Raw genomic sequence first — 25,766 nt, forward strand, 5'->3', positions numbered from 1 at the left:
CATGAGTAGTAGTTCTCAGTACTAACCTGTTATTTGCATTCACTTTGTTTCATATGCTTCTAGAATATGAAATTTAGATTAGATCAGTGAATCATTTTCAGCCACACCTCTTCATGACCCTTTTACACTAAAGTTAGATTGGTGTTTGTATTTTCCCATCACATTATCATACGGGGAAGCTATATAAAGGAGATATTGTTTTCTTCTGGCATCTAAGGAGACATAAATACTACAGTATTTCATGTGGAAGTTGCAATCCATTTGTCTGGGGCTGTCTGGCCTGTGACCCCAATCAAATCAATTGAAGACAGAATTCCTCCTCCACTTTATATGTTCCTTATATATTGGGCCTGCAACTTCCAATTAATCTAGCGAGTTCAAGATACTAAAAACAATTAACATTTTGGTGGCAAGAATAATTCTAGTTCAGCTAGAGAGGAGAGCCGTCTTTAGAGAACCATCATCTAGTACCTTGATAGCAAACCTATGGCACGCATGCCACAGGTGGCACGCGGAGCCATAACTTCCGGCACGCGAGCTGTCAGATCCAGCGCACATGCGCATGCCGGCCAGATGATTTTCAGCCTTCTGGAGGACCGGGGGAAGCCGTTTTCACCTTCCCCAGGTTTCATAAAAGCCTCTGGCGCCTCAGGAGGGCAAAAAATGGGCCCGATGGGCCAACCGGAAGTTGGGAAATGACCTGTTTCTGGCGTCCGGAGGGCCTCTGGGAGGCCGTTTTCACCCTCCCCAAATTTCAGGAAAGCCTCTGGAGCTTGGGGAGGGCGAAAAACAGGTCCAACAGGCCAACCGGAAGTTCATTTTCTAACTTCCGGTTGGCCCATTGGGCCCATTTTCCCCCTCCCCAGGCTTCAAGAAAGCCTCTGGAACCTGGGGAGGGCAAAAGTCAGGCCCAACTGGAAGTTCAGAAATAATCCATCTCTGGGGGGCCAGGAAAGGCTGTTTTCTCCCTCCCCAGGCTTCAGGAAAGCCTCCGGAGCCTGGAGGGATTGTGAGTACATGCGCAGTGTCATGCACACATGTGCGGTGTGTGCGCATGCGCAGGTGGGTGGGGCATATTGCATTGTGGGTGGGTGTACACGCTATCGCGCATGCACGCACAATTTTGGCACGCCTTTATGGAAAGGTTCGCCACCACTGATTTAGTATGATTGCATTGTTTTTATTTCTCTATCTATTTGACCAATGACAATAAAGAAGTAAAGTTTTTCCCATCCTCTTATTGTGTTTCTTTCTGTTAATTCTATATTGAGCATTATATGAAGAGGCTACTGCCTTTAAATAACCATCAATTAAACAAGGGACAAATGGGACACAGATCATTTCACCTTGTGGAAAATAAGATATAAGACAAAATGTTCAGGCACTAATATGTGAGAAACAAGCTGACTATCACCTTTCAGAGTACCTAGCCAATGAAGTCACAACCAGTACTGATAATTTATGTACAGTGCCAGCTATAAAGATAAATTCTGTGACGGTTTTTTTTTTTGCAGAGAAACTTCTGCTTTATTCTGAACATAATTTTTAGTCTACACTTGTGAGAAATGAATGATCACCATGGAAAAATACTTCCAGCCAGAAAAATGTCCCAGTATTTTCCATTAAAAAATATCGTAAAAGGTTAGATAAAGGTTCCTGCAATGTAGTGGGAAAAGATGAGGCTTGACACGCTGAGGAACGTCCAACTCTATTTTATTAACAAACAGCAGAAACTGGTACAGGAGAGAATCAGTGCGTTCCTCTGCTTGACAGCTATTTATACGAAGAGCTGTCAAGCAGAGAAACCAATCAGAACGGCAGAACAGCCCGCCTTCAGCCAAGCCGCGCCTGATTGGCTAAGACGCGGCTTGGCTGTTGCTAGCTGTCAACAGAGGGAATCCCCGGTCGTAAGTCGGGGAGGAAAGGAATATAACACTCCTTCCCCCCCAGCGAGGACGCATGCGCGACATAGGAGCATGCGTAGTCGCGCAGGTACACAGGGCGGTGTCGGACCCGCCCAGAACGCCTCAGAACGGGGCAGACCGTCGGAGGAGGAGGTGGTGCCCGTGGAAGCTCCTCCCGAGAAGGAGTGGAGCTCCGGGCGCCATTTTGGAGGCCTATATCAGAAGGAGGCGGAGACTCTGGAACAGGTAGGCTGGGCTGGGGTGGCGCGGCCGCAGGCGGGCTTGAGACAGGCAACTCTGGTCAAACAGTAGAATAGGGCTGGCCTGATTGAGGGAAGGCCAAGGCGGGGAGCAACGCTAGAACTGGTTGCCCAACGGGGCTTGGGCCAACGGAAGGCTGTGGCCAGTGGTTGGTGCCTGGCAATGTCTTTGCTGACAGTTCCGGAGGAGCGGGCATCGGCCACGGCGGTGGAATTGGTTGCGGCGCCAACCCGAGGGCCGTTGTTTGAGTGGTAGTGGCCGACCCTGCAGGGTTGTTGGTTGGCTCCGGAGGCAGGCGACGCCTCAACTGATCCATGTGGCGGCGCCAGTCTGCACCGTCAGAGGTCCAGACCCTGTAAGAACAGGGGCCGGTTACGGAGGTGACGGTGGCAGGCACCCACTTCAACTCCCCCGAGAAGGCCCTCGCCCAGACCGGATCACCCTCGCGGAAGGAACGGGGAGGGGGCCCCAGGTTGCCCGGCTGTGCCTCCGAATAGGATGGGTGCAGCCTATCTAAGGTGGTCCGCAGGCGCCGGCCCATCAGCAGCTCAGCAGGTGATTTTCCAGAGAGGGGGCACGGGGTGGAATGCTGAACCAGGAGGTAAGCAGCCACCCTCGTGGGCCAGTCGCCCTTGTCCATTCGTCCAAGGGCGTCCTTGGCCGAGCGGACAGCGCGTTCCGCCTGGCCATTGCTGGCCGGATGATATGGGGCTACCGGGGCGTGCCGGATGCTCTGGGAAGCCAGGAATTCCTGGAAGACAGTGGACGCGAACTGGGGCCCATTGTCTGACACAACGACGTCTGGCAAGCCGTGGGTGGCGAACAGACACCTTAATGCCCGGACAGTGGCCTCAGCTGTGGTGGAGGCCATGAGGATGAGCTCCACCCAGCGAGAGTAGGTGTCCACCACGACCAGGAAGACCTGGCCTCGGAAAGGCCCGGCGAAGTCCAGGTGCAGGCGTGACCAGGGGCCGCGGGGAATCTCCCACTCCTGCGGCGGGGCCGCCGGAGGCGCTGGACGGGAGTGTTGGCAGGTGGAGCACCTAGCAACCCAGGTAGCGATCTCGTCGTCCAGGCGGGGCCACCAAACATAGCTGCGCGCGAGTGCCTTCATGCGCGCTATGCCTGGGTGGCCCTCGTGGAGGCGAGACAACACCTGTTCGCGCAGGTTGGGTGGAATTATCACCCTGTCCCCCCACAGGAGGCACCCACTGTGGAGAGACAGCTCCAACTGCCTGGCCTTGTAGGGGCGGTAGTCGTCAGACACCGGCCCCCCAGGCCATCCTCGCAGCACCCAAGCCATCACCCGGGAGAGGGTGGGGTCGGCCCGGGACGCATCAGCCACCTCGCTCGCGGAGAGCGGCAAGGCCAGGTCCGCGATGGCCAAAACAGACAGGCAAGGCACAGTCTGTGGATTGGAAACAGGCAAGGGGCAGCGGCTGAGGGCATCAGCGTGCCCCAACTGCTTGCCAGGGCGGTAGACCAGGGCATACGAGTATGCCACCAGGAACTCCACCCAATGGGTCATGCGGGGAAACAGGATGGGAGGGGTCGGACGGTCACCGGCCAGAAGCCCAAGGAGCGGCTTGTGGTCAGTGAAGAGCGTGAAATGCCGTCCGTACAGGTACTCGTGGAACTTTTTAACCCCGGACACCGCAGCCAGAGCCTCCTTGTCAATCTGGCTGTAGTTCCTCTCCGCTGGAGAGAGTGTCCGGGAATAAAAAGCTATGGGGGCTTCCGAGCCGTTGGGGAGGACATGGCTCAGGACAGCCCCCAAGCCCACGGGGGAGGCGTCACAAGCTAGAGTCAGAGGCATCCTGTCACTGTATTGGACTAGGACTGCCTCTGACGTCAGCATGTCTTTGACAGCCGCGAACGCATGTGCTTCGCGGCTGCCCCAGCGCCAGGCCGCGGATCGGTCAAGCAACCGATGCAGCGGCTCGGCTAGTGACGCCTTGTGCGGCAAAAATGTCGCGTAAAAGTTTAAAAGCCCTGAGAACGACTGCAGCTCCGCCTTAGAGGCGGGGGTGGGGGCGTTCTTAATGGCTGCGACCTTGGCAGGGGTGGGGTGGATTCCGTGGGCATCTATGGAGAAACCCAGGAAGTCCACTTTAGGCACAGCAAATGAACATTTGCTGCGTTTTAATTTGAGACCCGCGCCCCTAAAACGGTCGAGGACCTTCCCCAACATCTCGAGGAGTCCTGAGCGGCTGGAAGCAGCGATCAGGACATCGTCGAAATAGGGTACTACGCCAGGGAGCCCATGGAACAGCCGCTCCATGAGGCTCTGGAAGATCCCCGGGGCGACGGAAACACCGAATTGGAGGCGGCAACATCGGAAAGCCCCTCGGTGACTGACGATGGTCTGGGCAGCCGCTGCATCGTCATCCACCGGGAGCTGCTGGTAGGCCTGCGCCATATCCAGTTTCGCGAAAATACAGCCCTGCCCCAGGGAGTGGAGCAGGTGCTGCACCACAGGGACTGGATAGGGGTTTGCCTGAAGGGCCAAATTGATGGTGGATTTAAAGTCGGCGCAGAGACGTATGGAGCCGTCGGCCTTGACGGGGACCACTATTGGGGTCTCCCATCGTGAGTAGTCGACAGGCTCCAGTACGCCCTGCGCCAGCAAACGGTCAATCTCCGCATCAACTTTGGCCCTTAAGGCAAAAGGCACCCTGCGGGCCTTCAGCCTAATGGGGGCAACCTGGGGATCTAGATTAAGAGAGATGAGGGTGCCCTTATACAGCCCAAGCTGTCCATCAAACACGTCCGCGTAGGCGGCGATGACGGCAGCAACGTCAGGGGGCGTGTCAGAGAGGGAATGCACCCCCTGCACGGAGAGACCCAGGGCAGGGAACCAGTCCAGACCCAGTAACGCGGGGAGGGGCTTCTCAACTACCAATACAGGCAGGCACCCAGAAAAACCCCCGTATTCCACCCTGACAGTGTAGCTACCCAGGGTTGGGATAAGTGACCCCTGGTAGTCCCTGAGGGCCACGGAGCTGGCATTCAATTGGCGTTTTAGAACGCCAGGGCAGAGTACAGTAAAGTCAGCCCAAGACAATATGGAGCGGAACGAGCCGGAGTCCACCTCCATTACACACAGGGCGCCCTCAATGAGGACTGACGCCTTGATCCTGTCAGCACCTGCGGAGGCTTGGTAGATTGCCTCAGCAGGGGCAGCTGCTGGTCCCGGCTCCACGGCGTAATAGCTGGCTCTCGTGCACGGCTGGCAGCGGGGCTGCTGCGGTCCTGCAGTCGTCTGTTGGCCGGAGGCACCCTGGAGAGGTGGGGGAGGCAACACAGCCCGGCAGACCTGGGCCAGGTGCCCCTTTTTGGAGCAGCGGCAGCAGATGGACGCCCGGAACGGGCAGGCTGACCGGTCGTGGCTGCCCCCGCAGCCTAGGCAGGCTGTCGCAGTCTGGCGCAGTGGTTGCGGATTGCGGCGCCTCTGCAGCGCTGCCAGACATGCCACGAGCTCTTCCTCCTCTTCAGCCGGGCTAGGCAAGGGTGCCAACTGGTCGATAAGGCAGGTGCGGGCAGGATAGCTCGGCAGATGGTGGCGATCCATTTCTGCGGTGGATTGTTCGGACAATTCCACCGCCCGCGCCTCTGCTACAGCTTCAGCCAAGGTGATCTCAGGCCGAGCCAGGAGGCGCCTCTTCAGCCGGAGGTCCTTGACCCCGCTGACGAACTGCTCCACCAGGTTGTCCTCCAGGTCCAGGAATTCACAGGGGATGGCCGTGGTCCTCAGGGACTGGAGGAACTGGCTCACATCTTCCTGCGGCTTCTGGACACATTGGTGGAACGCGTATCGTCGCGCTATCTTCGACGGGGTCGGGGCATAATGACATCGCAGCTTGGTCATTAAAGTGTCCCAGTCAAGTTCATGGACTGGCAGGGGTGCCGCCAACGCCCGGGCGGCGTTGAACATTGGGGTTCCACAGCTGCTGAGGAAAAAACTACATTTTTCCTCCATTGGAATGCTCCGCTTCCCATTGGCAATGAAGAAGCACTCAAAGCGTTCTAAAAAACCGGCCCATCCTTCTCCGTCTGTCCCGAAAGGAGCGAACGGGGGAAGCGATGCCATTATAGCTCGGAGTTGTGCGGCTCGGAAAGCTGAAACTCGAGTGGAAGATCGCGGTAGTCGGGTTCCGTCAGGTTCGTCGCCTCAGAGCGATCCCACCTTCGTCGCCAGTGCAATGTAGTGGGAAAAGATGAGGCTTGACACGCTGAGGAACGTCCAACTCTATTTTATTAACAAACAGTAGAAACTGGTACAGGAGAGAATCAGTGCGTTCCTCTGCTTGACAGCTATTTATACGAAGAGCTGTCAAGCAGAGAAACCAATCAGAACAGCAGAACAGCCCGCCTTCAGCCAAGCCGCGCCTGATTGGCTAAGACGCAGCTTGGCTGTTGCTAGCTGTCAACAGAGGGAATCCCCGGTCGTAAGTCGGGGAAGAAAGGAATATAACAGTTCCCCTTGCACATAGTCATTGCTAGTCATTCCTTACTCTAGGGGGCGGTGCTCATCTCCGTTTCAAAGCTGAACAGCCAGCGCTGTCTGAAGATGTCTCCGTGGTCATGTGGCCGGCATGACTAAATGCCAAATGTGCACAGAACGCTGTTGTTACCTTCCCACCAAAGGTGGTCCCTATTTTTCTACTTGCATTTTACATGCTTTCGAACTGCTAGGTTGGCAGAAGCTAGGGCAAGTAACAGGAGCTCATTCCATTACCTGGCGCGAGGGATTCGAACCACCAAACTGCCGACCTTTCTGATCGACAAGCTCAGCATCTTATCCACTGAGCCACCGTGTCCCCTATGTAAAACGTTACTGCAGTGGAATTCCTGTGCATATGCTCATTTGCTATGTTGCACAAACACGTCACAAAATATGCTATCCCCAGCGCCATCGTGGCTATGATTGGGACTTACCAATGCTGAAAAAGTTGCTGACAAGTTGTTTATAAGTATGTACTGTAAGCTGTACAGATGAGACCCTATATTACCTTGTATTTTATCCATATTCAGCTGAAACAGAACTTCAAATCAGTCAAGATGAATGAAGTTTACAGGCCACGGAGAATCCCATGACACATTTTATATGATAATAAATCCTTTTGGCAAATTCATTTTATTCATAAACATTATTCACATTCTGCTTTTCTAAATGTCCCATTTGGGAATGAGGATAAGGTTAAGGCTATAAAATTTGTTATTTTCACTTTTCTCAAAATTGATGCTACTGGATGTTTAACTGTTGTTTCCTTCTGGAGGTTTTTCCTCATTCAGAAAATCAGTAACACTGGATAATATTTGAAAAAACTCAACTTTCCCAGAATATCACTGCCAATCTTTTATAATATGCTAGGACTACCAGATTTCTATTGCAAAAATGAGGATATATAAGAACATGGATTTCTGCAGCCTAAATATATCATTATAGTACAATATGTGAGACTAGAACTCTGTTAGAAATTAGTTCTACTGCACCACAAAAAAACTGGATGAAGAGTACATAATACTTGGGAATTAGCATTTGCTATATCTCTACTGAAATCGAATGGTCATTCGAATTTTAACATGAGGGATCTAACTGAAATTGCAGTTTGTATTGTTTCTACCAATTGTTTTAGTATAATATATCTGATTCTTAAAATGACTCTGCTTAAATGTCCTATATGCGATAACTGACTTTAGCATATTTATTTCTGATAATTCCTTTTATTTTTTTAAAATATGAACATAATAAAGTCAATTTTTTAAAACGTTATTTGTATATCTTATTAATTTGAAATTTTAAAATAAAATAGGTTCTAAATGATGTATAAAATAAAATGCCTTGATCAATGAAACATTTTTAAACTATCACCAGAAAATAGCGTTAATAAATAATAAAGCTAGTTTTAAAAATAAAGAATTAAAAACACTATTTTTCCTATTGCTTATAAAAATATTAAATTGCTTCTATGAGGCATGTTTCGCTTTTATATCTACTGGGTACAACCAAAAGGAAGCACCTTACATGAGGTGTAAAATCACTCACCTTTTCAGCTATTAATTTGTTACCAGAATAACATAATTGTGCAATTATATGAGACTGGAATAGTATGAGTGTCACAGCTTTCAAATTACTGTGCTAACATTGTCATTACATTCATTTGATGCAGTAGCCTGTGATCCACAAAAACTTCCATAATAAATGTGGGTCTTTAAGACCTTTTTGCTGCAGAATAACATGCTCACAATACCCCTCTAGAAACTTGTACCAATACCAACAGCATCAAAAGTGGTTCTTATTTATGGTATAGATTATGTTTGAATAAATATTAAACATACATGATTGAACACAAAATATAGAGACACCCACAGAGACATTTTAAAGCATGCAACACAATGATCTTCCTGGTATTTTAGGTGAAAAATCTTAAATTGCTCTTCCAGAGTCAGTGTAAAAGTAAGTCTCCCATGTTTGAAATAACGTATTTTAAAACTGCTATTTTTTACTTATTCCAGTGTAAGTAGGTAACTTTACTGTAAAGTAAGAACACTTTTGTTGTGCATTTGTCAGGCATATTTAGATCTTGATTGATTTATGGTTGTGTGAATACTGAATGTTTATAGAAGGGCTTAATAATTATTTAGAAATATATTTTTTCTGCCTATAAGGTGACAGAAAGTGCACTAAACTAGCACAATTCTTTATCTATTCTTTATATTCTAACCCTTTGCCACAGGTTGGTAAGGTAACAGCTGAGTATTCACAATAGAATGCTTTGACCCCATTCACCGAAGCCTGATTTGGGTGCCAAAAAAGGCGCCAAGAAGCTAATATTATCAAGATTTACATCCTCCACTTGGCAGAACAAGACATTTTTAGGAACTGGGAAAAACTTGACCCTGACAGCTGCCAAGTGTATTGTATGTGATATCTGTTAAGCTGCTTCTTGGATACATAGGGCAACGGGTAACAGTAAAGACAGGGAGAGAAAAACAGAAGAAAATGAAGAACAAAGAAGGCAAGGACAATAAAAAAATGTAAAAAAGGTTAATATTAAATTGTCCTCTAATAAATTGCAACAACCCTTTTTCTTTTAATATTCAATTAAAATCAATAAAAGGATGAAAAACTATTCTGCAAGAGTGAAATAATATCAAAAATTAAAGGCTGCAGGAAATAAAAATGTTTTTAGAATATAAAGGATAAATGAGCAAAGTAAGAGGAACAATACCCAAATTTTAGATAAAAGCTGGAGAAGGGACTTAAAGTATTTCACAAACGCCACCAACTAGCTTCCCCAGTTTTCACTACACTATGTTTCCCCAGAACCTTCTAAACTAGTGACAGTTGAAGAAATTTAGCAAAGAGGCTATTTTTTCTCCAAGGCCCAATTCCCATTGTTCCTAACTAAGTCATAAACATTCTCTGGTAACACTTTTCAGCTTTGTTCCCAGGATATTGCCTTCCTTTCATGTCCTATCCATGAGACAGCCAGGCTTAAATGGTAGGAGTATTTTCTCCCTTATTTGGACACCATCCAAGAGTAGCCTCAAGGCATACATTTATTACCCAATACCTCTGAAGGAGGTCAGAAGATTTCAATAATCCAAGAGAGAATAAAAGTAGGATAAAGACCAATCATGGCCCAGCAAAGTCATGTGGCATATATACTTCAATGCTAATTCATAAATGGACCTGGAGCGATAGATTGACAGCTCTTCATTTCAGCAGTGCAGAAATGCCTCAACTGATAATCAGTTAATGACCTCATTTCCCCCCTAGAAACTCCAGGCCCTGCCATTCTTATGATGCACCCTGCCCCATTTGACATTATTGCCCCACCTACTACGGTTCTTAAGGGAAAAACTGACAAACGACAAGATGGAAAATAATAGAGTCATGATCTTCATCATCTCATAAAACCATGAAGAGAGGATGTGAAGGAAAAGGAGGAAGAAGGGGCAATCGTGAAAGGAAATGTCCTGCTATGGATAGATGCCACCTTGCACTACCAAGCAAAGTCCCTTCTGCAGGTGGGCAGCTATGCCATATTTCCCTCCTCAATCTATGTTTGTGTTAAGGGGGGAAATGGTATAAGAAAGCAATCGAAGATTACAATCAGAAGGCTCAGTGAAATTAAATTATGTCACTGCAACTGCACAATAATACTCTTCTTTGGAAGCACCGAAGTGAGAAGCAAATGGAGCTAAAGAGGAAATGGAAAGAAGAAGAAAGGGGAAAATGAGGGATATCTGTGTTATAGAAAAGGGGAAGAAAAGCACTCTTGAGGCCAGGGAGAGAATAGTAGAAAGATAATCAGAGTTTTTTTTAAAAGAGGTCATCTATTATAATGACGGCGTACTTGTCCCCTCTATCGCACCCCGATTTTTACCACGCAAAGATTAAGAGGCAAGACGCGTGGGAAAACACTCGTTACTAATGGCAGGGCAGGGTTGGGCTGTCTGGACCCTCCAATCTTTCGTGAGTGAAGCTTCGTCGGAAAGCATCCGGACAACCGAGGGGAATGGAAAAGAAGACGGCTAAGGCCACATGGGGGGAAACGGCAAAGGGAGGGAAAGCAGGCAAGCAAGCAGGGGAAAGCGCCGGAGGTTCACGAGAAGGCGGGAGGGAATGCGACTGCGGGAGGGGCAGCGGCGAGCCGAGGATGCTGCTGAGGCGGGAGAGGAGAGCAACGCGGAGCCTGACGCAGCCGCGCAGCCAGCAGGAGCCTCGCCAGCCCGTCGCCTCTCGCGCCCCCAAGGCACAGCCTTAACCCCCCCCCCCCCCCACCGCCAACCCCACCGCCAGAACTTGCGCGTGCCGCGGCCACGCGCCTTCCCCGGCAGCTTTACGCGGCGACGGCCCTCCGTAGTGCGAGAGGTGGACTCGGCGCCTTCGGCGAGGCAAGCGAAGCAGCCCCTTCCTCCTCCTCTTCCTCCTCCTCCTCCTCCCTCCCCAGGATGTTCGCCCAGCAACAGCAGCAGCAGCAGCGGGAGCCGACGCCGCCTCCTCGGGGCTGAGTTGCCCGCCGGCCCACGAGGCGGGCGTTGGGTCGTTCCCTTTCTCGGGGTTTCCCTCCCGGCCAGGAGGGGCCGAAGCAGCGGCAGGGCTGGTCTCCGGCCCCCAGTTCGGGATTGCGGTGCATGTTCGCTCCCTGCGAGTGCGTGAGGCGAGGGGGCAGAAGGACCATGAAAATGATCCGGTTCCGGAGCTCGAGCATCAGGTCGCTGAGCCAGGAGATGAAATGCACAATCCGTCTGTTGGACGACTCGGAGATCTCCTGCCACATCCAGGTGACTCGGGAAGCGGGTGGGCAACTCCGGACTGGAGGGGGGGGCTCACACTCACGCATCCCCCCCTCAGTCCCGCCTTACTCTCTCCTTCCTCTCTTCGCAAAAGGAAAGCTGGCTGGCGTTGCCCGCCGCCCGCTCCGCTTCAGCGGCATCCTTGCTGTGTCACCTGGTTCCCCCTCGCCTGTGCCCGTCCGCCCATCTCTCTCTCCCCCCCCGTCCTTCTCTCTCTCCAGTCTTTCTCTCTCTTTTTTTTCATCTCTCTCTCTCTCCCTCTCTTCCTCTCTCCGTCCCTCGAGCGTCCCTCCCCCCGGCGTGGTGAGAAGTTGTTTACAAGTAAAGCGTGAACCGAGGCAGGGCTGGTTGGTCACCGCAAGGTCGTGGCGGGGCGGTGGAAGGGTCGTCCGAGCTCGTGTGGAACCGACGGGAGCGTACAGGTAGTCCTCACCTTGCGACCACAGTTGGGCCCAACATTTATGTTGTTAGGCGAGACAGTTAAGTGAGTTTTGCCCCATTTTGCCACCTTTCTTGCCTCGTGGGTTAAGTGAACCACTGCAGTTCTTAAATGAGTAAACACGGTTGTTAAGTGAATCTGGCTTCCTTATTGACTTTGTCAGAAGGTCTCAAGAGGGGATCACATGACTCTAGGACACTGCAACGGTCATAAATGTGAGTCAGTTATCAAGCATCTGAATGTAAATCACCTGGCCACGGGGATGCTTCAGTGGTCGTAAGTGTGAAAAATGGCAATTTTTTTCAGTGCCGCTGTAACTTTGAACGGTCACTAAATGAATTGTTGTAAGTCGAGGACTACCTGTATTGAAGACCCCAGAACATTCTCCTCCAATGGGCTTACTCCACAGCTGCGAGAGCATAAGTTGTGTGTGAAATCCAGCTGGCATTTTCCCAAGGGGGGGGGGGAGCAGGTTCCTTGGAGTTCCAATGAAAAAGTATCCTGTTAGGTATCTTGCCATGCTTTCCTAACAGATATTTGTGTGAACAGGCAGTAATCAGAGGAAAATAGGGGAGTTACAAGGGGAGGAAGCCAGTGTTGCCTGCCTTAGCATCCCCATATTTTCCCAGAATTGAAATGGTGAAGTTGCTGCTTTCCTTCTCTAGAGCAACGGCCTTTGTAATTAGGAGTGCTTTCTGGAATTTGGCTGAAGTGAACAGTGCCGGTGGACAAAAGACATATATCTCCTTCTGCACAGGCTTTCCATTTATTTAATGTAAAAAAGACAAGAAACTGTCACACATACAGTGAGGAAGTAATCTCCTGGTCCATTTTAACTAGTGCTGATTATTGTAGCTCAGGGCCTTGAGAGCTCAAGACCTCTTGGTTTAATGATATGAATGAGTAAATATCCACTGTAAGCTCAAAAACATAAGCTCTCAGTTTTTTCAAAGAAGGGAGGGGGCAGTAAACAACATATGGAAAGAATCAGGAGTTGCGCTAATACAATTATATGATTAACGGTTGTATTTTGGATTGTATTTAGACAAAATACTCTTTCTTTTTTCATTCATTATTCAGAACAATCTTTGAAGTGATTAGGGAGATGGAACCCAGATGTACTTGAAGTGTCTTTCAAGAGGGCCACAGAAATCTGCAGTGTGTGTGTGTGTGTGTGTGTGTGTGTGTGTTTGTATGTGTGTAAAAGGGTATAGGAACTGCTGCATTTGAAGTTATTTAATTGTAACCAATCTCATTCTGCCGGAAGGAAGGATTCCAGTAAAAGGAATTTCTTTCCCTGTATGATTTCATCAGGTATCTTTAGCACACTCAGCTTTCTTGTCCTGTAGAACATTAGTTGTATTTGAATTTTCCACTGCTACATCAAGACAGTTGACATTTAATTGAACGCTTTCCATATTTCTGTGTTATTTCTGTTACGGAATCTTAGACCAATTTATTGTCCAACATTTGAATTGTAAGTTAAAAACATCTAAGCAGTTAAACAATATCCAGGGTAGAAAAGGGGGAGAAAGAGATTATTACAGATGTTTTATACTTTTTTCATCATCAACACTTTAAATGAGCTATATCATATGCTTTAAGCAAAATAAATAATCATAACTCTGAGTTAAAATCTGTAATGGAGGGCAAGTTTCATAACAAAATTAATTATATTGCAGTGCTTTGTGCATATTTTTTCAAACCTTATATATGTTTATTTTTGAAAAAAAGAACACATTATTCACAGTGAAAAATGAATGTCTGTTTTTAATATTTTACTTTTTTCTTTCATTAACCACACCAGAACAACATGAAAATAATAATCACATTTTAAAAACCCGTTATGTATTTGATGAATAAAACCTGTAACTGATTTCTCTTCTAACTAAAGAGCTTAGAACTAATGACGTTATAAAGTTTCTATTTAAAAGTTATTAAATTAATTATTTTTAAATTATTTTTCAAATCATGGAGATATGAGCACTAAAACTTAGAAGATATTAAGCTGTTTCTCTCTTTACTTAATTGTCAGGACTTTTGTTCCAAAATATTGTATACTCTTAACATGGTTGCAACACAAGGACAATATAGTTTTTGGACAGTATCTACGGAATATTTTTATCAAATCCCAGGAATGGTTTCTATTTATTTTGTGTTAGTTAGACCCAACTGTGGATACTGTGTCCATTTGTGAACTTCACATTTCAAGAAGGATTGAGACAAACTAAAAAAGTTTCAGAAAATCATGATCAAGGTTATAGAAATAATTTAAAGATTTAGTTTTTAAAGAGAAAACTAACAACGGATATAATAGCAATCGTCAGATACTTTATAAAAATGTCATAGATGAGAAGGCCAAAACTTATTCTTTGTCACTTCGGCATACAGGAAAATCCACTTAAGTTACTGGAAGGTTGGTTCTAGTTCATTATTAAGGAATATAATGTAAAAGCAATTTGATTCTGACATACCGAGATAGTGGACTCCAGGGGATGTGTGCAAAGATTTGACAGTCCTCTTTTGGGAAAAGCATTACAAGGTTTACTGTCTCATTCAATGAATTTTTGCAGTTATGACACTGTTGAAAAAATAACTTTGCAACCAACCTTCATAGTTACCCAACTCTTACCCTTTGGCACAACCAATCCTCACAAACCTCACAATCTTAGCAACCACTTTGCTTAACAGCTGAGTTGCCAGTCCCAATCATGGTTGCTAAATGAGGACTACCTGTAATTTGAATGTGTGTTCTGAACAGGATGCTTGATTTAATTGCTAGTTGCCACCTCCAAATCTGTGGTTCTGTGACCAATGACTTTCATTGTGAAGATTTTTGTAGCAAATTTCATCCAATCAGGGATAAATAAATTCTTTTGGCTAGCTGGGAAAGTTATGGACTTCTCCGAGAAATTAAGCTATGTTGTATGCAAATAAAAATATGCTGTCTGCGGTGATTTAGTAGAAGTCCAAATGAAACATATCTGATATCATTAAAACAATTGTTAATGTTTTACTCATTCTTAAGAGTAGAATACTATAAGATGTTGTTTAAGATTGCTTAAACCAAGCAGATATTAGAGACAATGCCGACAAAACCTAGCACCTTTATAAAAGGATAGTTTAATAGAAACAGCTGTTCTTCTCATGGTCTCAGAAGTTATTAAATACATTAAGCAGTGTATCGTAATTAACTAAATTTGGTTTGGATATGGAAAATTAAGCTATATATAATTGTTCTTAAGACAGAACTGAAAGAACAGGCAATTCTGAATAGTAGTTTGATTTCCTATAACACATTACATCAGAATTTGGCAACCTTTTTGGTTCCAGGAGCCAACTGCTATATCAGAGTCTGTACATTTCTACAATTATGCTGGTAAGCACAGTAAAAAGCTTACTTTATCCCATTCATGCCATTTGAGATTATTCCAATTCAGAATCAATCAATTCCGCAGCCAGTTAGGTTCGCCTTGTCCACTTCATTTTGGTGCTCAGTTGGAGCAGCCATATGCGCTGTGTTCCCACAGGATGCAAGGTAGATGCACTGAGCAGAGTCATAGTGATAGTGTTGGAAATCCTGAGCTCCATCTAATGTAGAAGATAAGAGCATCATTCAGTCTCAGGTTTTTTTTAAAATATTGTTTCAGTTAGTCAAGCAGGGGTGTCCAAACTTGGGAACTTTAAGACTTGTGGACTTCAACTTCCAGAATTCCCCAGCCAGCCATGGGGAATTCTGGAAGTTGAAGTCCACAAGTCTTAAAGTTCCCAAGTTTGGACACCTCTGAGTTAGTGTCTTTAATTTCTTTAGAAAGAACAGAAAATTGAAGAATGCTATTTTTCCGGTGATTTCTATGCTACCTGTAACATATTACAGGTAGTCCTCAATTTATGACCACAGTTGAGCCCATAATTTCTGTCGTTAGGCAAGATAGTTGTTAGGTGAATTTTGCCCCATTTTACAACCCGCCTTGCCACAGTTGTTAAGTGTATGCTGCCATTGTTAAATTAGAAACACGGTTATTAAGTGAATCCATCTTCCCTGTTGATTTTATTTGTCAGAAAGTCTCAAAAGGTGATCACTGGATCCTGGGACACTGCAACCATCCTAAATACATGCCAGTTGCCAAGCTTCCTAATTTTGATCATGTGACCACGGGGATGCTGTAAGAGTGAAAAATGGTCATAAGTCACTTTTTTTTCAGTACCTTGTAACTTTGAATGGTCACCAAATGACTGGTTGTAATTCAAAGGCTATCTGTACCTCAGAGTGTGAAAAGTTTTATATCCAAGTATATTTTATTCTTTATACTGTTTCCATCTTCCCCTTAAAACATCAACAGAATCCACGGTAGTCTGAGAATCAGTGTGTCCACTAGATAACTCACAGACAAGTTGAGGCTAAGTTAATCAATTAAAATTAGCAAATTTCCTCAAATAAGTGGCACAGACCTAATCCATGAATTAAAAGATAAGATCTGTAAACACAGAGTTAATTAAATTAGGTCTCCCAGAGAAAGTGATGTTCACAAGAATAAACATACCCACCCCCCCACACACACACCCCTCAAGTGTCACCCTAGAAACAGCACAGAATAAGCTCCCCCTATAAAAATCTGCTGTACCCAATTTTTCTGCAGCCTGCCTCTAAAAGCAAACTGTTTTGCTTTTAGGAATAAATATTTCTTCTTTTCTCACAGCTGTTTGGATCTCATTTTTATTTATTCTTGTGAAACCCCGGCTCGAGTTGGAACCCCAAATCATTCTTCTGACAAGAGCTTGGCATTCATAAGTATTCTGTATTACAATAGTCTATGCAGATTTTCACATTGAATGCATGCGGTCAAAATAACATGACTTTTAAAACATATTCTGAGGTTTACTTGGATATGTGTGTCCGTATGTGTATTGCAGACTTGTCTGCACTTCAGGATAACTGCAGGATGTCAGAAGGACGCAAAACATGATACAGTAATCGTCATAAATATGAACCAGTTGCTAAACATCTGAATTCTGATAATGCGATCATGGGCGATGCTACAATCGTCATAAGTGTGAAAAATAGTCGTAAGTCCTCCCCTTTTTTAGTGCTGTTGTAAATTCAAATGGTCACTAAATGAGCTGTTGTAAGTTGAGGACTACTTGCATGTTGAATAGTGTTAGGCTGTAATTGCTTGTATCATTTATTTTTATTTCATGTTATTAGTGATCTAATTTATTTATTTTAATTAAGGTGGATGTTTCAATTTGTTTTACTTGTTTACTGTGGTTGATTTAATCTGATAAACTATACCAGAGCTATTAACTGTCAGTGGATTACAATGATATAAAAGTTTAATTAATAAATAGGTGTAATTTTCTAAAACGAAGTTTATCAATAATTATTCCACAATTGATCGGTAATGATTTTATGGCTTAAATGAACATGTGATCATAAATATCCTTTATAATACAATTAAGGAAGTATGACTGGAAAATTCATAGACCATAAATATCAGATTTAAAACCAGATTATCAGATGAGCAAGTTTGGCAAAACAGGTTGTGGGCAGATTCATACTGATTGACATGAGCACAGATTTGCGGATTCAAACTACTAAAGCTCCAAATGAATGGATTTATATAGCAGTACAAATTTATTTACTTCTACTTGGTAAAATCTTGTTAATCGACTGTTTCTAATATATGTCACTTATTTGTCTACTGTTGAATATAAACATAGACTATTTATAGTTCCATAAGCTGATTAAAAATCTGATTAATATTACATTGTATTCTGTGGGCCTGCTGAGGATATTTTTTCAGTATGCCGTTAAAATGATCTGCAATAGCTTCAGGTCAGTTAGCAACAATGTCATGAAACACTTTTCTTTTAAACCTTGATTAAACAGTTCCATAAACACCACAAAGAATTCTTTTTCAGGGCATCCTTTCACATTTGTTTTCTATTTAGGAATTTACCTCCATTAACTGCTAAACATTTATTTGTAAGCGAGCTGCTTTAGGAGGAAGTTCTGTGGAATAATGCATGCTTTTATTTTTATTCTTTTTGAGAATATGTAGTAGCTTCTTGTCATTCATGTTGCAAATTTTATAGTGTTCTTGTAGAACTAAAATCAGCTATTAAATTTAGTGTGAATTCCAACGTTTCCAGATACCTAGAAAGAAACAATACTGGTTGCTGGGTAGAATTGTTCAGTAGTCAGATGAGTCATGTAATTGGGGATTCTACCCAGCTGCTTAATAGGCAAGGGCATAGTGCCATCAGACAACTTTAGATTAGGCATTCACCCAAACTTCAAATTGATTTTTCATCCACAGAACTGCATTGTCATTGGAGTTGAAAAGAATCGAGATGATGAGCAAAAATTCTATGTAATTTTTTTAGTGACCCTATTTCCAAGAATCCCTCAAGCATTTATTTCTTAAGTTTCTTTGAAATTCAGTTACATTCCACAGGTTTTTTTTTTCAGTTCACAAGTTGGTCCTTTATATTACAATCAACTGAACATTTATTCAGTTTGATTCTGATGTCTTTTTCTTCATTGTATGCTGAGTATCCTTATGAAACAAATATGTGCCAATTATTTGATCATTGGTGATCAAAGTTAATTTACAGGTTAGTAAATATTTAGAGCTGAATATGGAACAGGTGTAGTCCATGATATCAGTTTCTCTTGTCTAGTTTTCATGCTTTTCTCTATAGTAAGAGAGAAATAATTTACCAGGCTCCAAATACTAATTAAAAAAATGCAAAAAAGAGTCCTGTTTCCTCACTTAACAAGAAGAATAATCTACTGAGCTACTTCAATCAGATTAATATAGTTTTAACTAAAAGTTGTTTTATTTAAAATATATTTCATTATTTAACTATAATTTTTTGCATACTATCCAAATCTCACGACTATCATTTGCAATATATAATAAAAATATAAAGTAAGCAAGAGAAAAGTAAACTAATCCTCAAGAACACCAATGTGGATAACCACTATCCTTAAAAAATAATTTTTGTGGCCTTGCATATAGCCAACAGAAGAGGTCAAGATTTCCAGGTGACGAGGTATTCTTTCAAAGGAGAAGAGAGTTTTGGAGAAAATCAAATTTTGGATTGGTATGCTTTTGCATCAGTTTAGAAACAAGGTGTTCAATGATCGTATGCAAATATCATTTATTTTATTGTATTATAATTTTTGCAGTGCACTGCAGGTTCCCTAACAAGCTTTCCCATGTTTCAATTAAATCCCAAGAGAAGGCTTTTGTGTTGCTATGTCTCTAGGAATGACGAGTGAAAAAAAATGGAAGAAACTTCCTTCCTGTGGAAACTTCTATTCCTGAGGGAAGACTAATTAGGAACGCAAACTGGTGGCTTAAACTCTGATAAAGAAGCTATTTTGTATTAGTGTTTATCATTGGTTTCCATTGTCATTTTGGTTGATTTATACTTTTCCTAGAACAATTTGGAGATAAAGATTTGATTTTTTTTACCTTTAGTGGCATCAAATGTTGCGTTTTTATCTGATATGCCTTTCATAGTGTTCTCGTGTTTCTAAAGGAAAAATATTTATGGTATTCTCTATGCCCCTGATTTCAAGGGTAAGTTCATGGCAGGATATTGTTCACATTTATTCTACTCTTGGTTATACTGCTTCTATTTTAATTTTCTATCCTGGTAGTCAATAATTGATTGATTTTCTACTTGTTGGTATTTGCCCTAGCCTAGAACATTAGAGGTTGGGAAGTATTTAAAAAATACATTTAGGAGAAGCGCGTAATGCCAGGCAGACCTTTTTAAAAGATAACTTTAAAAAAAAACGTTTTTCATAATCCCCTCGGTAAACAGTTTTCCTTTAAATGAAGCTTTATGAATGTTTGAGAAAAGGAGACAAGCTTTTTGAAAATTTATTGTATGGAAAAATGTTGAATAACAAGCAAGAATAAAAGTTAAATGAAGTAAATAATTACTCTCACATACTAGTGGATAAGGAAAAAGGATGAAAAGTGTGTGTGTGTGTGTGTGTGTGTGTATCTGTGTGTGTCTGTGTCTAGGTCTGTGTATCTATATATAATAGATTTGCAGTGTCAAATTGAATGCGATGCTTCTCAGGCAATTCAACAAACGTGTGGGTAGAGTTCTTCCTTTTTTGTGAATCAAATTACCAATGCAAAGTACATAAATAATTCAAATAAAAGCAGGCCTTTATTTGCTTCAGTCTAAATAGTAATGCTCCTTCCGCTTTTTTCCAGTTTGGCATTTTATAGTGTGACTATACGGTAGTCTATGACAAAAATTATAAAACATATTTGGTGAATTTCACTGCAATCTGATAATTAAAGGTAATTATAATTAGTTACCTTTACACAAAACAATGTGTTTCTTCCAATTTTTTTTTAACATTCACGAGTAATTGTTATAGATGATGTTGCATGCTATCTTGGCATCAAAATAAACTAGTTTATAAAATTATTAAAGTTGGTAATATTCTGATGATTGTATAATGATTTCAACAAAATGTAAAACACCAGTCTATTCCTTTTGGGAAAGAAAATCATATATCATATACCAGTGATTGGATATTACTTTTTGGTACCCTGAGAATCCAACAAGCATTTTGTCTAAATCAGACACGACCCTAAATATTACATAATTTATATTACACATAAATATTACATAATTTTAAAAAGAAGCTTGTTAAGCATGTTGTATATTATGGAGGTATTTGAGCAATTAAAGCAAACAGTCCAGAGGTGGTATTAAGCTGGTTCAGGCGAACTGGTAGCTCCAACGATCAGCTAGCCCCGCCCACCAGCCCCTGCCCTATCCTGTCCTTTATTTCCTGCTTTCTAGCTCATCTCAATCGCGCAGCACAGCTGATTTCCCCCCCTCACTGTTCTACTTACCGTTGCTGACTTGGAAGGAAAGCAGCTGAGCTTCTAAATTCTCCATTTTCAGCACTGCGCGCAAGCGCTTTTGGTGCATGTGCACGCCAAGCGTGGGCTCACTGAACCAGTTGTTAAACCGGCAGCATCCCACCACTGAAAGTGTCTCTTTCCAGTTTTGATGAAGTTGTAAAAATGTAAAACAAATTCCAAAACAAAACCAGAACAGTCACATTCCTAATATAAAGCAGAGAAGGAAGTGGAGGGCTGCATACAGCAGCAATCTGTAGGCTCCCAAATTCCAAACAGAAAGGAGGCTGGACCAAAATGGAGAATATAAACTGGTTCAGCTCCTGCTCCAGATCTGAAATAGAGCACTTAGAAAGTACAGTTGGAGACAGATTCTTTTCAGGGTCTGTAAAGGAGACACTTGCCCTCCCTCCTAATATGAAAGTACTGGAAATACCTAGTGCCTTTGTTCTGTGGTCCAATCCCCACCTTGTGAATTCTTTAGAAATGTTTTACAATGATATTTTTTTCTGTTCTTGGATAACTAGGTACTTAAACTTCTTTCCTTGAAAACCAATTGGGTTATCAGTTTTGTTGGACCCTGATAGTCCAACAAAAATATACTATTTCATTTTATATAGCCATTATTTTGGAATGTATATATGTTGTATAATTTCACAATTTGTAAGGTAGAAATACCGTCTGAGGCTTCTTTTCCTGATACCTTGACATAGACACATTTGGCCACCTTGAGTCCCTTTTCTGACTTGCATCTAAATGCAGCATAACTCAAGCCCTCTAGCATCTTTTTTTCTAATGTGTCCTTTTGGACATTGGCTTCATCAGGTTTTCCAGTGGGGGAGAGGGAGCGGTCACATGCGGGTATTCTCAAAGCCTGCATGTGACCGCTCCCTCTCCCCCCCAGAAAAGACATGTTCAGGTAAGACCAACTTTCTTTTTCCAGTGGGGGAGAGGGAGCAGTCACATGCAGGCTTAGAGAATACCCGCTTGTGACCGCTCCCTCTCCCCCCCAGAAAAGACACGTTCAGGTAAGACCAATGTTCTTTCTCAGCCTTTGCCTCAGGCAGCTTCCCTGTATATTCGTTTGTGCGAAGAGATTGTGATGCTTTAACAAGCATCACATGTGGTGTCTGTATACTATGGTAAAGACATAAGGTGAAAAAATTAACATTATTTCAAGAAATTTTAAGAAATAATAAAACTACCCTACCATACTTTAAAAAGCAGCCCAATTTGGGTACAAATAAACTCCCATGTCTTGATTTGCTTTAAAGGGAGGAACATCAAATTTTAAAATGCCATCTGATGGATGGGAACATTACAGACTGTTGCAATTCTAATGCAAAGTGTTGCAATATGTCTTTTTGATGAGCAACTTCATGCTAGGCAGCCCTACACAAATTATGAAAAATGGTTGCCAGTAATTTTACAGTGTGTAATTGCTGGATACTTGTAGATCTCAGGCTTCAATGTAGTTCTCATTTGTTTTAATTGTTTTTTCACAGAGTCTTTTTTATTGATATGAGACAAATAGGTATTTGTTAGAACATTTAGAACTACCAAATCTATGACTATTTTTAGCTTGTTTCTGTACAAGGATTTGTCTGTAGCTTCTGCAATGACTAGGTGAGTTTTAGAGCATATCTGTATCAATAAAATTCTGCTCAATAAAAATTCAAATATTACTTTGCATTTGCAAAGAAATGAAATTGCCACTTCATGTAGGGTTGCAGCACCATAGCATTCTGCATGAATAAGCATGCATTCTTATGGCTTACGTTTGTTAGTCAAATTCTCATTTCACTTCCCAGTGAATAATAATCTAATATTTAACATTCTAAAATAGTCAGATAGAAATATTTAAGATTGTTAAGAAATATGCCCTAGTTATAAGGATAAGTAAGAACAGAAAGTATGTAGATTCTTATTTGGCTTTGAAACTATATATTAGTATGATTTGCTGCAAATGTCATACGGCATTTGCATTTTTATCTACCTATCGAGTCCTTCCTAAGGACCTGGAATAGGCGGAAGTGAATGTTCAATGGTGTTAAAGGCATTGCAGGATGCAAACTATTCCAAATTAAGCTGCCTTTTGCAATTGATTGATGGTAATGTTGTCAATGCCAATGGTATTCAAGTGGTGTTCAAGTTGTTTTGGGATGCCTATTATTATTGGTACTATCTTTGCTTTTTTTGCCACAGTCGTTCTATTTGTATTTGCAGGTCTTTGTATTGTATCACCTCCAGTTCTTTATCGTGCTGTCTCTACATACTGCAGTGTCCACTATCCAAACTTTTTTGTCTTATCGACAGTCGATAAGTCGGGAATGTTATATGGCAGGTGTCTGTCTGTCTGAATTCTAAAGTCCTACAGCAGTTTAACTTCTTTTTATATGACTTTTTTCTATTTTATGGTTCCACATGATCTTGCTTGCAGGTAAATGGTATTTCTTGTAGATCTTACAATGCACTGTTGTTGCTACTTTGTCATGCCATTATTTGTAGTCAGTCTGTGCGATCTTCTTGCAGCATATAACCTGGTGGTCCATGTTTTTTCAGCTTCTTTGCAAAGGCAGCACTTGCTATCTTCTCAGTTCTGGCTTTGTATGCATTTATTCTTAAAGCTTAGTCTTGTGCATCCACAATTATAACTCCTCTATTTCTTCATCTTTTCTGCTCTCTACTATTATTTAGGCTGCATTTATGATTAGCATGTTTTATATTATTTTTTACTTTGAAATACATAATTTAATGTGTGTTCTTATTCAGGATTCCTAGAAAGAGAGTGTTTACTGTTGTTTTAAATACTTAAAATATCATTTTTATATTTAAAATCTGGTATAAGCTTTTTTCAGTTCACTCTCATGTTAAATCAGGGCTAAAATTAATTATTTAGTTTCCAGATACTTTTTTTTTTTTTTTTTAGAAATGTGAGCTAAATTCTACAACTTAAAAGTTGTGTAAGCACACAAATACACATGATGCAGGTTTTCAAATTTTCCAAAAATATATTTTTTAAGCTTTTGGTCTATTTTTATGAACTTCTAATTAGAATAATGAAGGTAGATCCCAACTATGGAATTTGGAAATTTTCTTAGAACCAACATCTTTTTCTTTTAAAAGAATAGTTTTTCATCTCCTCCTGAGCTAATTGAATCAAAATAAACAGGAATCATTAATAATTAAAGTAACTTTTTCTTCTACTTGCTTTTATGCCAGCCTTTTCTCATATTAATCCAAGTAACCCATAATGTTGCTCAGGATGGGTTGCATCTTGTTTCTGAATCTAAAGGCAAATAGAAGATAGAAATCATACCTTTCTCTTGACTGTGGATAAAAGATCACATATCAATTAAATAATCAGTATTTTTAGCTTATGTAGGTTCAGATCCGTTAAGTGCAAAAAGATTTCACTGTGTTTCTCATTAAAATAACTTTAATTGATATAAAAGATAATGGCAGGATTACAATCACCCATAAAATATATGTATGCAGTACTGTATCTCATAGGTCTTATAGAATCAGTCTGAGGAAATGATTGATGGTTGGTTTGTAGATCTCTGGTTTGTCGTGTTTTTTTTCCTTTGGCACTTCATTGATTTTATATATTGTTGTTTAAATATCCATTCTTATGGTTATGCTGTAGAACTGGATATGTGGCTGTCATCATTGACCATGGCAGCTAGAGCTGTAATTTAGCAACCTCTGGAGGAACGTAAGTTTCCATATTCTAAAATAAGGAAGGTGAGGAGTAACAGGAATTTACAGTATGATAATTTCATCAAGTGAGTTGCATAGGATATAGAGCAAATACTATTACTTTCTCTATACACCATGCTCCAAGCAATACTGTGTTTCTGGCAATGACCCTAGTATGCAAGACAAAATAATCCATTATTTCCATCAGATAATGGAACTAAATTCTTTCCTGGCATAGGTTTCATTTTCCACTTAGTGACATTGCCTTGGTGTTAAGAGTTTGAATTCCTTGGAGGAACAGTGAAACAGAATCTTTTGTAGAGTGTCTCGTTATTGATGGATATCTTTCTGTGATTGCTTTTAAGCACTTACTATCATAAATTATTTATTATCATAAATAATAATGACCACGCATTCACCATTTAGAGAAAGGAACTGACTATAACATCTGGCAAATTCCCTAATATCAAATATGTTTTTCTGCTTTGTATAAATGCACAGAATGTTCTCGTCAGAGATATATTATTTAATTGCAAAGTTCTTTGGGAGATAATATTGCTAAAATAGGACCCAATTTCACATTGTTCAGAATTTTTCACTATAACACAAATATGTAAAGGACCTTGAAAATAGCTGCATTTGTTTTTAAAATATTTCATACTCAATTTAAACATATACTACATGCCAAAATAAAGTTTGCTTCCTGTGTATTACTACATTCTAAACACAAGATTTTGGCTGTACTGGCATTTGTAGGATCACATACACTATATTGCCAAAAGTATTTGCTCACCCATCCACATAATCAGAAGCAGTTGTGAGCGAATACGTTCGGCAATATAGTGTATTTATATTACATTTCAGATGAAAAATGTTGCCTAGGCAGGTCACGAAAGAGAACGACAATTTTAAATTATGCACGAATCCAGTAGAATAAAATACAATGAAACACAATGAGATGAAAAACAGATAATATTAGAAACATTTTGAAGAGAACCATGGTAAGGCAAAAGCAACAGCAAAAAATATAACTGTGGCATGGAAAGGACATATTTTTTAATTTGATGTCTTCCAAATTACAGTGAGTGCAGTCCAAACATATTCAGTGGTCCCTAAAGTTAAAGAAGGCTGCACAGTTGATCTCCGTAAGGGAGGATATCAGGCGATTATAGCAAAGTATTTAATAGACTGTTTGCAGAGCAAGTAAATTGTGACCTGGATATGGCTCACAGAATTTACACTGTC

The 25,766-nt window shown here is 42.1% G+C and overlaps 1 protein-coding gene across 2 annotated transcripts in view; it reads left to right on the forward strand.

The window, feature by feature from the left end:
- The first annotated feature begins 11,217 nt into the window (after positions 1–11,217).
- The window catches only part of FRMD3 (FERM domain containing 3), a 96,198-nt gene continuing 81,649 nt past the window's right edge, over positions 11,218–25,766 (forward strand). For both annotated transcript variants that reach the window (XM_081945288.1, XM_081945289.1), the window contains exon 1: positions 11,218–11,462. In XM_081945288.1, the coding sequence (XP_081801414.1) occupies positions 11,313–11,462 (150 nt within the window). In that variant the 5' untranslated portion in view covers positions 11,218–11,312. The remainder of the gene's footprint in view (positions 11,463–25,766) is intronic.

This window comes from Natrix helvetica, assembly GCF_964273705.1.
Source record: "Natrix helvetica genome assembly, chromosome: 2".
NCBI lineage: Eukaryota > Metazoa > Chordata > Lepidosauria > Squamata > Natricidae > Natrix > Natrix helvetica.